General features: G+C 39.2%; 1 protein-coding gene across 1 annotated transcript in view; it reads right to left on the bottom strand.

Moving 5' to 3' along the window:
- LOC111346861 (uncharacterized) overlaps positions 1-14883 on the bottom strand; it is a 42261-nt gene that overhangs the window by 2328 nt on the left and 25050 nt on the right. Inside the window, exons 20-44 of the mRNA XM_022954123.2 lie at positions 14741-14883; positions 14476-14658; positions 13868-13882; positions 13399-13466; positions 12979-13215; positions 12286-12433; positions 11952-12019; positions 11233-11469; positions 10689-10836; positions 10052-10119; positions 9093-9329; positions 8338-8485; positions 7963-8030; positions 7479-7715; positions 6755-6902; positions 6608-6675; positions 5489-5725; positions 4652-4799; positions 4323-4390; positions 3783-4019; positions 3361-3502; positions 3091-3273; positions 2634-2804; positions 1357-1545; positions 683-853 (exon numbers count right to left, since the gene is read on the bottom strand). The exon at positions 14741-14883 is cut by the window's right edge and continues 2 nt beyond it. Coding sequence (XP_022809858.2) covers positions 683-853; positions 1357-1545; positions 2634-2804; positions 3091-3273; positions 3361-3502; positions 3783-4019; positions 4323-4390; positions 4652-4799; positions 5489-5725; positions 6608-6675; positions 6755-6902; positions 7479-7715; positions 7963-8030; positions 8338-8485; positions 9093-9329; positions 10052-10119; positions 10689-10836; positions 11233-11469; positions 11952-12019; positions 12286-12433; positions 12979-13215; positions 13399-13466; positions 13868-13882; positions 14476-14658; positions 14741-14883 — 3767 coding nt within the window. The remainder of the gene's footprint in view (positions 1-682; positions 854-1356; positions 1546-2633; positions 2805-3090; positions 3274-3360; positions 3503-3782; positions 4020-4322; positions 4391-4651; positions 4800-5488; positions 5726-6607; positions 6676-6754; positions 6903-7478; positions 7716-7962; positions 8031-8337; positions 8486-9092; positions 9330-10051; positions 10120-10688; positions 10837-11232; positions 11470-11951; positions 12020-12285; positions 12434-12978; positions 13216-13398; positions 13467-13867; positions 13883-14475; positions 14659-14740) is intronic.

Here is a 14883-nt window from a genome sequence, read left to right as displayed (position 1 = left end):
CTAGCTAGGTGGTTTCCGTCGAGTTATACTCATAAAAGAAGATTGAGTTATAATAACTAGAGAAAAGCTCGCTGGTTCTGTTTGCTTTCAAGCCTTCTGATTCACATTGCCGGTGCTCGTCTCGGTTTCCGAAACACGCCGCTTATTTGATTGGGAGAATTGCTACTCACTGGGTTTTAGATGAAAGTTGTTAGACGCAGGTTACCCTGCTTCATCTCTTCAGGCTTCCTTAAAAATTTGCATGTATCTTTTGATACTCCTGACTAGAGTGATAATGAACCGTAAGCTAGATATAAGGCTTATTGAACAGACAAATAGCTGTGCACTGTGTGTATAGAACTTTGTACATTTGCTGACCGTCCTCTGTTAAACAATAACATGAGATCACCAAATGCTTCGTTGTTTGCGAAAAAATCTCTCGACAGGAATTTGTTTGTCTCTGCACGGAAATTAATGACACCTTCAAAAATTTCGAGGTCCAACACTTGTTAAGACGCACTTATTAATATGCCAAGAGGAAAACTCTTCTGACGAATGCATGGTCATTTTTGAGACGAAAGTTTCCTCAGCTTCGCCGTCGTGACTGCCTATGGTTCTTTTCATAACACAACGACTCTGCCAAGACCACTGTTTCTCCAACACAGAAGGTAAAAGGACAAGGATAAAAAAGTCCTCTACTTACGTCCACACTTAAAGGTGTTGCACTCCTTGGTCTCCTGTTTGTCTCCTTCGCAATCTTTCCCACCAGCTCCAGGCTTAGGATTGTTACATTTTCGTTCCCTGATCTGTTCTCCTCCTCCACATGTAACCGAGCACTCACTCCACTCACCAAATTCTCCCCATCCACCGTCCACTATGGAAAATGAGAATCGCAACATAATACTTATTAGAAGTGATGAAGAGAAAATGATTTAGGGTTGATAACATGAGAGGACCAAGCCAAAGGACTAAATTCCTCACAAATATGAAGGCTGTTGAGACATTGAGATTTTTACCATAGTTAATCACTCATGATCGCAAGCTATTTTTATCTAAGCTGTCAAGACATTCACCATAGCTGATTATGGATGATCTCAAGATCTTTTTGATGTATTCTGCCTGGACTTTTCTGTAACATTGTGCTCTACCGCTGCGTACATGTCCAGCCGGTGGAAAATGATTAATTTTTGATGTGAGAATACATAAGATGTTAACCAAATAAAATTTTGAGACAGTTATAACAAGATGTTCCGGGACTTGTGAAAACATGAGGCTTACAAAATTAACATGCGAGGAATTCCCTGTAACCATTAGAGTCCTCAACAAACTGTCTTCGTTTCATTGACTCTTTGAAGATGGTTATCAATGTATGCATACCTGGACATTTCTTTATTGGTGGTGTGCATGGCTTTGTCTCGCTATCTACTCCAAGACCGGAACAATCCTTTCCGCCATTCTCTGGTGCTGGATGATCGCACAACCTGACGCGTCTCTTCATGCCCTTCTCTTTTCCACACGTTTTAGAACAATCAGCCCAAGAACCCCATGGTCCATAACCACCGTTTACTAGAAATATAACATAATGATTGAGAAAGGTCATACGTTAAAGATGATTTTACTCAGTGAATGGCACAGGCATACTCGGAAAAAAAGGGACTCCGAGCGTTCCCGACAGGAGGCGAACGCACGACCCTCCGATTAATTCTTAGGATACTCTACCATTGAGATATGGGAGACTCGTGGCAGGCTAGGGGGTCCTGTTCCTGGTCCATGCTAATTTTTTTTTTTTTAATGCACACACATACATATACATTTTACATTACATTGGCTAATACAAAAAACGTGATACAGCTAAGAAGAAAATAATAATACAGTACAACACAGAATAGAGGAATAAAAGAAAAGAAAAAACAAGTAAAAAGGAATAAAGGAAAGAAGAAAAAAACATAAAAAATTACAAAATATCAATCAAAAGGCACCTACGAGTTGCTTACAATCTACATTATTACAGTAGAGCTTACGTATAGCTATAGATATATCGCTTCGATTCTTTACCTCCTTTTTAAAGTATCGATTTTTCGAAGGGAAGAAGCAGAATTATTGAAGAGCACATTTCTCTATTTGCCATTGCATCAACATTTTATTTGGAATTCTTTCGAAATCGGTTTTTTCTCAAGACACTTACAACTGTGGACATACTGTTTCAAAAGAATAACAAATAAGTGTAGTCTGCGTCTTGGGTATTCTGATAATTGATGAAAGTCGAGTATTTCATTAAAATTAATTTGCTCGTTAGAAAGTTCAATTTCGGTCTCGTTTCTGCGGTTAAACCACCTTAACGCTTCCTAATAAAAAGATTCTGTCTCGGAGCAATGGTCCATGCTGATAATGATAACCTTCCTGCAAACTGCTAGAGAAGGAATTTAGCTCGGAGATCTAAGTGAAAGATGATGTTGTTCAATGTATGACACAGGCATACTCGGAAAAAAAGAACTCGGGGTGCCCCCCTAACAAGAGGTTGTATTCTCTTAGAATACATGTTGGTGAAACAAGATTCAATATATAATGTCGTAATATTAGTGACAGCAATAATAATAATAATGATAATAATAATAATAATAATAATATGTCTTATATGAGTGAGAAACACTCACTTGGGCATCCTTCCTTATTGCAATCCTCTGTCTCCAGCGAGGGTCCAACGCAATTCTTTCCTTGATACTGTGGAGCAGGGTTGTCACATTTCCTGCTTCGTACTCTGCTGCCTCCATTACAGGTGGCAGAACAATCGCTCCATTCTAGCCATTTGCTATAACCACCATCAACTGGGAATAAAGTAAGAAGCATTGTGATGTTACAATATCACGCAATTTTTTAGCAACATGTAAATTTCTCAATGTCGAAGGAAGCCTTGAATCAGAAAAAATAGGAATCTAGAAAAGCTGTGGAAAATGCTAATAGTGATAGAAAAGGCATGTCTTATGAATCCTTGGCGGCCTTAAGTTCAAATTGAGACAATTCTTTTTCTATCCAATCTCTGTCTCTGTCTTTACATCTGTATCCATGACTAATCTATCTCTATCCATAGCTCTTAACAATAAAAGTGCTCACTTGGGCAGTTTTGAGTGTTGCATTCTTTGGTTGAGAAGTCTGGTCCCAGACTGGCGCAGTTTTTACCGCCGTGTGCTGGTGGTGGATTGGTACAGGTACGCCTTCGAGTTTGTTCTCCTCCACCACATGGCTTACTGCATTCACCATACGGTCCCCAAGCGGAGTATCCACCATTAACAGGTTCTTCGCAAACAAAAGACTCAGTTAGTTCGCAGTGTCCTCATCCTAAGCTTTGAAAAGTGCTTTTTCGTTTAAAGTGAATTATCTTACTTGAAACACAGCCATACAGCTCCATTCTCATCGAGATGTGACCATACCATTCTTGTGGAAGGATTCGGACGTACTGTGCCTTGATTGGCTGGACCAAGTCGTTAATGACGAGGGTATTCTGATCTTTATTCCCAAGGTATTCCTGAAATCACATTTCAATTAATTTGAGGTAATTGCGACACTTCTGGTATAAAAGCTGTTATGAATGAAACAAATTTAGGGAGGGAATAGCGTTTACTGAAACAGTTTTACATTTCCAGCCAGGTTAGTGAAATAGTTTAATGTGGCTCAAAAAAAGTTCCTTATCAGCTCGCATTTAATTTACTTAAACTAGCTAAACTTAACTCTCTTAGCGACTGTGTTTTGTATACTGTCTGACATTATTGCAAACAATTAATTCTTGGAGGAAACTGACGTTTCACCTGATTCTGAAATGTAAAGTGATGACCGTCTGTGCTGTAGGACAACTTGTATTTGGTGACCCACTGAGCGTAATCTTGACGGCCTTGGATCCCTATTTCGGTCACCTCCACAATTTTACCAAGATTGACTTGAATCCATTGTCCTTCGTCATTTTTCTTCGCAGACCACGCCCCTGTTCTTCCACCTCCAGCCATGTGGTAAATTCTCGCATTGTTCGGTCCATGGTTGCGATCCCACTTGAGTAAAGATACATTTCAATTAAACACGAATGGAAAAATTCATACTTATCCTGACTTGTTTCAACTAAGTTTTGGACTGACAAAGCCACGAGAGCTTACAATGGATTGAATAACTTAATGAAATCTTTTAATAATTTTCTTCACTTAATTTAGAAACAAGACGAGTGGAAAAGTCATAGCTAACTGAGAAGGTTAGGGGCGCAGTTAGGAAGCATCTATTTGCAACAAGGCAAAACATAAATAAGTAACAGGTTGGCCGAGGCGTAGGTTAAGTCTTTCAGTAGCTTTTGGTTGATCTACCTCTGAGGAAGCTGTTATAGCTGAGTCTGGTATGCGATTGTTCTCCATTCCCAGTGGCGAAGAACATCCTAAAGAGATATAAATATCATGGTAACCTCAATTTATTTTGTGAAATGGATTAAAAGCAAACAAGTTAGTAAGTGCTGACTAAATTCGATGTCTTTTTTTAGACCAGAACCGTCTGTTTTTGTTGCTTACGAAACTATCTTGATTCTATTCAGAGTGGTAAAGGCTTTTTCAAACAGGATGATTATGGCAAATACATCGATAGGGCGGGACAAATGCAGCATTAGAAGACACATCATCAGATGAAACTTTTTTTAGTTTACCTGAATATATTTCACAACCATACAGTTCCATTCTCATGGACATGTGCCCATGCCAACTCTCAGGATAGAGACGAACGAAACGTGCTTTAATTGGTTGAATCAACCTATTGACGATAACGCTATTCCTGTCTGTATTGCCATCATACACCTGAAGTCGAGAGGCAATTTTCAATAAGAATAATTACTGACTATTTCTTTTTCAGTAAATCTGAAACACTGCAAAAGCTTACATCTGTCTGTGACCTCAATGGACACGTCTGAGAAGACTCGGCAAAACTAATAAAACGCCATATAAGGGTAGGTCCATTCTTCTTCGTGTTAATACGTAGTTTTACCCGTATAAAACCCTTTTCAAGGGAAAATCAACTGAAGAGATCTAATTCCTTATATAGACCCAACTGCTTGGGTAATCACTCTTTTTCAGAGCATCCAGAAGGATTATGAAATAGCCTCTCTTACGTCACACATGTTTTTATCTTGGACATTACAAGTACTTTTTTCTTCATTGTAGCTACCTACAAAATGGCATACTCATATCATTCAAACCACGCAAACAGATGCTCTCATACCAAATGTTTTGCGGAAAGCTATACATGGAGGGGTAGATAGATCCGTTTTAGGTCTTTATCGAGATCAAAATGATTGAGAGCTGTAAAGCTGTAAAACTAGCTACTTACAAAATAGCATACTCGTATCATTCTAATCAAACCGATACCTTCATACAAAAAGCTCAGAGAAAAGTTATCCATGGAGGTGCGAATAAATCCGTTCTAGGTCTTTATTGAGATCAAAATGATTGAAAGCTGTAAAGGTCGTGTAGATGCTGCCAGTGTTTACCTTGTTTTGAAATTCAAAATGACTCCCGTACATGCTGTAAGCCACCTTAAAGCTTTTTACCCACTGATCATAGTCGTACCGTCCCTGAGTCGCCACCATAGTAACAGTAGTCGTCTTGCCAAGATCTGCTTGTAACCACTGCCCTTTATTGTTCAGTTTGGCAGACCAGGCCCCAGTCCTCCCACCACCTGACACGAAGTAGAGTCTTGCATTGCTGGCCCCATGATTTCCATTCCACTGGTAATAAAGCAGAGAATAAGTGTAAGAGCCTCACACATGCATCGTACATCTTAGTCATCTCTATATGACAACGAAGAGAAAATGACCAATGTAACGTTGCATGGGACACGAGTCGCAAGTAGTCGAACACAACGCTTCCCAGTTAGCTCAATGGATAGAGCGCTGGACTGTTGTGTGGGAGGTCGAGGGTTCGAGCCCAGGCCGGACCAACACTCAAGGTCTTAAAATAATTGAGAAAAATTTGCTACCTTTCTATAACATCAAGAAATGGTTAGATATTCTAGTCTTCTCGGATAGGGACGAATAAATGGAGGTCCCGTCTCCTGCAGGAGGGCTAGGAGACGTTAATTTCCCACGCATGAGATTACTGTGTGATGGATGTCCTTCCCCGGGGAGGGATGGGTAGGTTGGGTTTAGGTGGATGAACCTAGTAGGGGACTACGTGTCCTATTGTTCTTCAACCTGTACAATGTGCAAATCTTTAGAAACAAGCTTTCTCTCTCTCTGTCTAAACCCACAGCTTTAAACGTCTAAATATGACTTACAAGCTGAGTGAGTTGCAGTTATTGCGATAAATTATAAAGACACAGCAGCCCTTTCTAAGCATCCCATCTGTTCCCATCATGTTGTGGGTAACAGATATGCAACGGAGAATAAGTCTGTATTTGAAGTTGTCATTTGAAAATCGGAAACCATAGGAATAAAAGTAAAATAAAAAAAAATTAGCTCGACTTACAGCCCCAAGCTTATTGATGTACGTAAAAGGAGTATATCTGTCAAATTCCTCTTGGATACGTCAGAGAGTAGTATAGCGTAAAGTTTAGCATGCTGATTGTGAGGATTTGTGCATGTGTGTGGAATAGTGTAAACTTAACTTACCTCTGAAGAGGCTGTTAACACCGAGTTGGGTAACTTCTTACTGGTCAGTCCGAGCGGCGTCACACATCCTATTAATTTAAAGACGTCATGTTTTCAACAGCTGTCTGATAAACAGTTTGCGTGATGACTGAAAAAAAGAAATCTCACCTTCAAAGACGTCGCATCCATAAAGTTCAAATCTCATTGAAATGTGGCCATGCCATTCTTCAGGTTTTATCCTAACGAAACGAGCCTCGAAGGGTTTAACGAGAGTATTGACAACAACGCTGTGCTGGTCGCTATTAGCTTGGTAAACCTAAAATGATCAAAATAAACATGTAAATTTGCCAATGGGCGAAAGGTAAAGTTTTTCTCATCGACAGAAAGATGTTCCTGTAACTCAGTGATGAGGGTCATTCGAGGTTGTTATATTGCTATGGTGTCCTACGGTTATCAGAAAAGTGATCCCAATATGTTTTTTAGTGTAGGAATTTCAAGGAAACAGCAACCAATTGTGAATCAGCGATCCACGATAAATTGGTGTTTTAGAATAACGAAACAATTTTGAACAAAATTAAAGAATGGAGTCTTCCGGAAATAATAGCATAGGTTTTTCTCTCTCTGCTCAGAGACTTTTATGTATGTTGCTTGATGTCCTAAGGCTTCACTGCCTTTTAATCTCTTGAAATAAAACTCATGTTTCAGATGTTCGTTAATTTTTCCAGTTTTCTCTTGCACACAAGCGTGGTTAGAACTAAAGCTAGGAGAATATCAAGCCCAGAATGATATAGTACAAATAACTAAACTAGTATTTATTTTTAAAACCCTATCAAAATGCAAACTATGCCATGGCATTTACAATGTTACGTGATGTTATCTAAGCGTAGCTTACCTGATCTTGAAGCGCAAACGTTTTTCCAAATGTACTGTACGAGACCCTGTATTTGGTCACCCACTGTGCGTAGTCTGAACGGCCTTGACTGGCAATTTGCATCACTCTCTTGATCTTCCCAAAGTCCACCTGAACCCATTGTGATCTGTCGTTTGCTCTTGCAGACCATGCACCAGTCCTTCCCCTACCTGCCATAAAGTACAGCCTAGCATTTGAGGCTCCATGACCTGAATTCCACTGAAGAAAATATAATCAAGATAAGTCCAGCAATTGAAAGCACGCGATGGATGCCTCCCAACCAGAAAAGTTACTTTAGTAAGCTTTAGATACATGTAAAGAATGAGGGGGGATTGATCAATGTAACTGCATATAATCAACTCTTGAGATATCTATTTGCGTGTTCGAGTTAAGGTAATAAAAAGGCTGTTTCCCTCACTCTTGACCCCAAGTTATACCCAAGAACTGAAATCCTAACATACTGTACCTCAGACGAAGCGGTGATTGCGTAATCTGGTAGAAATTTACTCTCCATTCCCATTGGCGAGGCACAATCTGACGACAGAAGAGAGTATATGTTACACGAAGATAATGACAAAAGATCCCAATAATAGCCTCCCCTCCCCCCCCCCCCACAACCCCAACAAGCCTGGCTAAGTTAACAAGAGTATCAAAATATGACGATTCATATCATCGAGAAAAGATTGCTTAAAAAGTTTTCTCCAGTCTTCTGGCATATACATGTATCCATTATATTTTTTGTGGTTTATTCTCCTTTTCTAAACTGAAAAACAGTCAAGTATTTTATTTAATATTACGCTTTTGATGACTTCCAGCAGCGACTTTCTAGAAAAAGCCACACCTGTTTTCAAACTGCAACCATAAAGCTCCATTCTCAACGAAATGTGACCATGCCATAATTGGGGGTGGAGGCGAATAAAGCGCGCCTCTATGGGCTTCTCTAAGGCATTGACTACCACTGTATTTTGGTCCCTGTTCGCTTGGTACACCTAAAGGGACGTAGAATTACGATTAATCATTCATTACGAACGGCTAAGCTTTGAGTTACCTCAGGATCACAAGATGTACCAGTCGTCCTTGCAAAGTTTCAACATTAAATTTAAGTTGGTTTAAGTAATTAATTCAGGGTATTCCAAAACATCGTGACCCAACAAACAATATACGCTGCATGAAGTGCTCACCGGAAGCTGATTGTTGTTCGGCAACGAAAAAAGCTTTTGCTTGATATGCTTTATGAAATATGTTCTCTGGCTTAAGATAAAAAGCATCGTTGTATTCGCTGAATGTGTCTTACATGCAAATCACGTGTCTCAAGCCGCTGGAGCGTATTCTTGTTTTCTGCTTTTCCTAAAAATAACCACGTACCCTCCAGGGTGAAAAAAGGGCATTGTAACAGTAAAGTGCATTGTTTTAAAGTTAACATTAGCGTCCAGCGAGCTAACTACTATAAAGTGCCTCCTTTTATTTCAGTGGAATTTCAACATCAATCAAAACAAAGATTAAATGAGAATGAAAATAGTGCATAATAAAATTTATCTCAATAGAAGCCCCGATTTCTGGCTTGGTCTCTATAGTCCTATGCTATAGTTTACTAACCTTGTTCTGAGATATAAAATGAGTTCCGTCCAAGCTATACGAAACCTTGTACTGAGTCACCCATTGCGCATAATCTTGCCTTCCCTGGGTTAGAATCTTTGTTACTTTGTACATCCCTCTAAGATCCACCTGAATCCATTGTGATTTGTCGTTAACCCTCGAAGACCAGGCACCAGTCTTTCCACCGCCTGCTGAGTGATGCAGCCTTGCATTGGAAGCACCATGATTTCCCGCCCACTATATATAAGTGATTTTATACAATATGTAACGAATGAGAGAGGGTCAAGCGTTACAGTTTTTATGTTTGATATCCTGTCACAGTTTTCTTTTGAAAACTTTTTCTATGGAATGTTCTCAAAACAAAGACCAAAGTGTTCATACCAGCTATAGTGATAAAATGGAACGAGGCGAAATGTTGTATTGTGAATTTACTTTGTACACCTGTCTTCCCCTCGGCTGCCATGATTTGCATCTCGCGATTAATCATTTCATGCACGAAGTACAATTGGTGATAAATGGGTTACGGCCAGGCTAAAATGCTGACGACGACGTATCCTTCAAAAAACCGTCCATAAAAAGTAAAGGCAAATGTGTATGTATGATGCACGATCCTTCGCAGTAGATAGCTCTATTTATGCAATAGCGAAAATCAGACCTGAAAAAAATCAGGCCTGTACGGGATTCGAACCACTGACCTCTGCGATACTGGTGCAGCGCTCTACCAATTGAGCTAACAAGCCAACTGGAAGCAGGCCGTTAAGTTGATTTGCAATAAACCCGTGATGATAATTAACTTCATATGTTCATTGTAACCAAAGGCAAATGTGTATCTAATGCCAATATCCAGATTCTATGGCATAGTAAATCGATCTTGCTTTCGACAATCGTTAATCACACCCAGTGGGCATCTCAAAAGGTTATTTATCTGTAAAAGCAGTTTTTCTCTCCATGACTCTTACCTCAGTCGAAGCTGTTATGGCGTAGTCGGGAATAAACCTGTTTTCCATACCCAAAGGTGTTGCACACTCTGAAAGGAAAATTATCATTTTCTCTCAGAAAGTTTTGTTTAAGATGGGTATAAGTGCACCGTAAAATCCACAAGATGTGCCCCCCTCCCCTTTTGCCCTCTGTGAGCCTTCATGATGAAGTCCATCGTTATCCAGCAATTTGGACGATATAAGGCTTTGCATAAAACCAAACATCGTCTAAAACGACTCTCCATGCCTATTATTAACAGCTCGTTGTTTTCCAGCGATTTTGTACGATGCATTTGCAAGGCGGCTTTGCATAAAACTAAACACCGTGAAACCGCCTGTCCGTGAATTTTACTATAAGTCCATCGTTTTCCAGCAATTTTGGACGTTGCACTTGCAAGGCGGCTTGCATAAAAATCAAACATTGTGAAAAACGCCTCTCTATGCTTATCATTTTAAGCCTCCTTAATCTCTGATCGATGCAAATTCCATGAAGGTTAGAAAAGGTAAGAAGTCATATTCTCCCAGTCAGGTATCTCTACCCTATAGGCCAAACCCAAAAAGGAGACTGCGCAGATTACTGAGAAAATGTTAGTGGGGGAATTAATAGTAAGATAATCACCTGATGATAAATGGCAACCATAAAGCTCCATCCTAAGGGATATGTGTCCATACCATTCAACTGGAATGTAGCGAACTATTCGAGCTTCAATGGGTGCTTCTAAATCGTTGATGACAATTCCGTTTCGGTCCTTATTTCCGTTGTATACCTGGTAAATAAGAACCAACAATGAGCTCGAAAAAAAGCTCAGAGCTCAAGGCAAGCTATTGACCTATATACCGTCAAGTATAATGTAATCGGCAAGAGCGTAATGAGCTGTTGACTTTCAAACTTAGGAAACATTAAAACATTATGAAACGCAGAACTACATTGAGTAAAGCATTATCAAGATTTCTTGAGTAGTAGGAACTTTATCAATTATAGTAAAAATTTACAACAGCTCTTACAAATATATAGTGCCTTTCCTATCTCTTTTTTCCCGGTAAATGAACATGTCAGTCTCTTATTTAACAAGGCCGTTAAGGCCTTGTTAAATAAGGGACTGACATGTTCATTCTCTGACATGTTTATTCATGTTCTTTCTTTAAAATTGAATAACACCTACCATAGGTATGGTCACAAAATGAATACCATCAAGACTGTAAGACACTTTGAACTTAGTAACCCATTGGTTGTAGTCATATCTGCCCTGGATTGCAACTCCTGTTACTTTAGTGATTTCAGGAAAGGTCACTTGAATCCACTGGCTTTCATCATTTCTCTTGGCTGACCAGGCACCAGTCTTGCCTCCACCACTGGGTCTGTTAAGCCTGGCATTTGTAGGGCCATGGTTAACGTCCCACTAAATCCAATCAATCATTATATCAGTCGATTAGTCAATCACTAAATCAAATAATCGATCAGTTAATTGATCGATCAATCAATCTGTCGATGTCAGTCATTTCTTAATTCAATCTCTAACTCCCTCTGTAACGTACTCGATTACTCAGTCACCCGTTCGTATTGAACGATCGTTCCACCCAATTGATTGATTGATAAATTATTCTTTAAGTGGTAATATGGCTTGCTAACATTTGTTTGAAAGTGCTCATAAAGTAGGTCTCACTCATGATCTACGTTCCCATGACAGATTTGAAGCTTGCAAGCTAAGCTTGCAAGCCAAGATTTTTTAATTAATTTATTCCAGGTGGACCAAGCACGGAAATTTAAGTTCTAGACAAATACTTTTATTGCTCGTTGTGATTTATGGATAACCTACGATCTACGAAAGCAATGAAAAACAAATAAAAAGGATCTACCGGCTTATTAAAAGTAGCGTTTTACCTCTGAGGAAGCGGTTATGGCTGAGTTGGGAATCCTGTAGGTTTCCATACCCAGAGGAGATAGACATTCTAAAGAGACAACAGTAAGTCTTACACGAATGAGCGGGTAACCTTCTCTTCTTTGACAAGTGAGAAGTTAAAGATATTTCTTTCTATGACGACTTTAAAACAAGACTAAATGATTTTGGCAACCAAACCTACGGATATGATGCACGTACGTACTTAATGCAGACTTTGGTAAAACTCATTGACCCACCAATTGCCAATAAGAGTGAGTGGATCAGTCACTTTCAATTATAGCATAGGGTTATATTTAAGGGTATTATTAGTATAACCTTGTTTCAAGCTGCAACCATAAAGCTCCATTCTCAGTGAAATGTGTCCATACCAGACGTACGGATGAAGACGGACGAACCTGGCGATGACTGGTTCCATCAACGTGTTCATTACAACACTGTTTTGATCATTGCTTCCATCGTATATCTGTAAGAGAAGACAAATAATGAAATTGTTTTTCAAAACGTTTGCTTAATGGGAAGAAATTAAAGTTAGGTCCAACTAAATCGCGGACATTTTTAACCCTCTGTGATTTATCCTTTTATCCATCTGATTCATCCCTCAAGCGGGGCCGTATGTTTTTCTGTAAAGTAGCTAGGGATAATTAGGTGCTCAGTGCAAGATGACAGCAGCCAACGACTCTAAGACTATTTTCATATCGCCAGCAGCTGTTTACTACATTACATGTCCCGTGCGAAGAAAAAACAATTGTTGAGGAAGGGGTTTGCCTTCTCTATCAACCCTTTCTTTGAGCCAATCATAAGTTAAAATTCGAGTAATTTTGCCCATGTTATTAGCTTTCAGTTCTAGATTCGTCAGTAGGATTATCAAACCTTTGCTTCAAGGAAAATATCTCAGTTTTTAATTGTCATACCTGACACTGCAAAAAGCCGCTCGTACTTTTACCTCTGATAGAAAGTCGAGAAATGCATTAGTTATAATTTTAGGGTGATCTCACATTATCTTCATACCCTGTCTTGATATTCAAACTGTTTTCCATCTAGACCGTGAGATATCTTAAATGCAGAAACCCATTGCGGATGGTCTTGTCTTCCTTGAATTGCCACCTTAGTCACACGAGTTAGTTGACGAAGATTCACCTGGATCCACTGTCCCTTGTCGTTTGCCTTAGCTGACCAAGCTCCTGTCTTACCTCCACCAGCTGGACGATTGAGCCTTGCATTGCTGGGCCCGTGGTTTGCAGCCCACTGAAGAGAGAGAGAACTTGTGTTCGAAATATAACTATCAGATTTCACTGATGGGAAAAATGACCTCAAATGTCAGTCAATGCAAAGATATCACTCTGTGGCTAATGCTTACCGCTTAAGAATATCTGAAATCCCACAAATTCAAATGACCTATGTTTTCCACACACCCCCTGTATTACTTACTTCGGAGGAGGCGGTGATATCAGAATTTGGTATTTCTCCACTTTGTATGCCAAGAGGGGCGTCACAATCTAACAGGCATGAAAATCAACAGATATACCTCACTGTACTCTCGTGTTACGTAACATTTAACGTAACATCATGACATTCTATCTTGTTAATAGTCTAGTAGCTAATTATGTCCTTCATAAACGTTTTGTTTAAATCCCTGAATACATCATCCTCATAGCCTGGAACTGAAATATATATGCGTTATTGACCAAGCGTGAGGTCACTATGGCTGCATATTGGCCAATTTCTTGTTATTCGCGTTTTTATGGACCGAGATTAAGCCGAGGTCCATATAAATACAAAAGATAAGACATTCTTTTGCTAGTGAATTTTTCCCCAATTAATATTTCTTAACTTTCATTTATTATCGTTTGTTGATAAATATTCTAAACTGTGTCAAGAGACTTGACTGTGTACATACCTTCAGGGCCATATCCTACAAAATAATAATAAAAATAATACATGATAAAATAATAAATAATGAAATAATCAATGAAAAGCAATGATGCAAGTGGTAGAGGGTAAGTTAGAAATATGCTAAAGAACTGTTGTCGAGTTAAAAATAGTCCATTGACAAAGCAGTTTCCTTCGATAAATATATTTAGCCTAAACTATTCTATTTTCTTTTTACTGCGTACAAAATTAATTTATTTGTAGTATAAATTATTTAGCTGAAAGGAGGGTAATTCAGCATTAAAGATAGATAGATGTCTTTGCGTTGAATTTTCTCACACTTGCAGAGGCCAAGAAAGTCATGGTCAAAGTGTTTGTGTGTTATTTATGAAAAGAAAACTGTTTCGTTCTTAAAATTTTAAATATCTTTGCGTTGAGCTAGTTTAACAAGTTGACTTTAAACCAAAGCTTTCAAAGAAAGGACATATTTCCGTATGGTATGGGACCCGAAAAAGGTATCTTTTCGCTAAGTGTTTCAACACGGTGTAACAATAGGTAAACCAAACCACATGATCCAATGAAGGAGCTTTAATTAACAGGGAGAGCTATCGTCTTCGTATTTCTATCATCCCTTACCTTTGCAAGGTTGCTTATTACAAGACTCAAATTCCTCACTAGGTCCCAGGGATGAGCAGTCTGCACCACCATTCTGTGGAACAGGATTATTGCATGACCGGCTTCTTGAACGTGTTCCTCCACCACACGTCGCCGAACATATACCCCAATCTTTCCATTCAGAGTAACCACCGTCGATAGCCCCTTAGAAATCGAGAGAAATTAGTAATCCTGTTAATTCAGTGTGATGTAAAACATAAGTTATGGGTCGCTGAGAATTCATTACCTGAAGAATCACACCCGTAAAGCTCCATTCTCAAAGAGATGTGTCCATGCCATTCTTGGGGAAGAATACGGACGTACTGTGCCTTGATTGATTTGGCAAGGTCGTTTATAACCAGAGTATTTTGATCCCTGTTCCCTGAATAC

The sequence above is a fragment of the Stylophora pistillata genome, chromosome 10 (assembly GCF_964205215.1).
Source record: "Stylophora pistillata chromosome 10, jaStyPist1.2, whole genome shotgun sequence".
NCBI classification, from domain to species: Eukaryota; Metazoa; Cnidaria; class Anthozoa; order Scleractinia; family Pocilloporidae; genus Stylophora; species Stylophora pistillata.
This window is presented reverse-complemented; position numbering and strand designations above follow the sequence as displayed.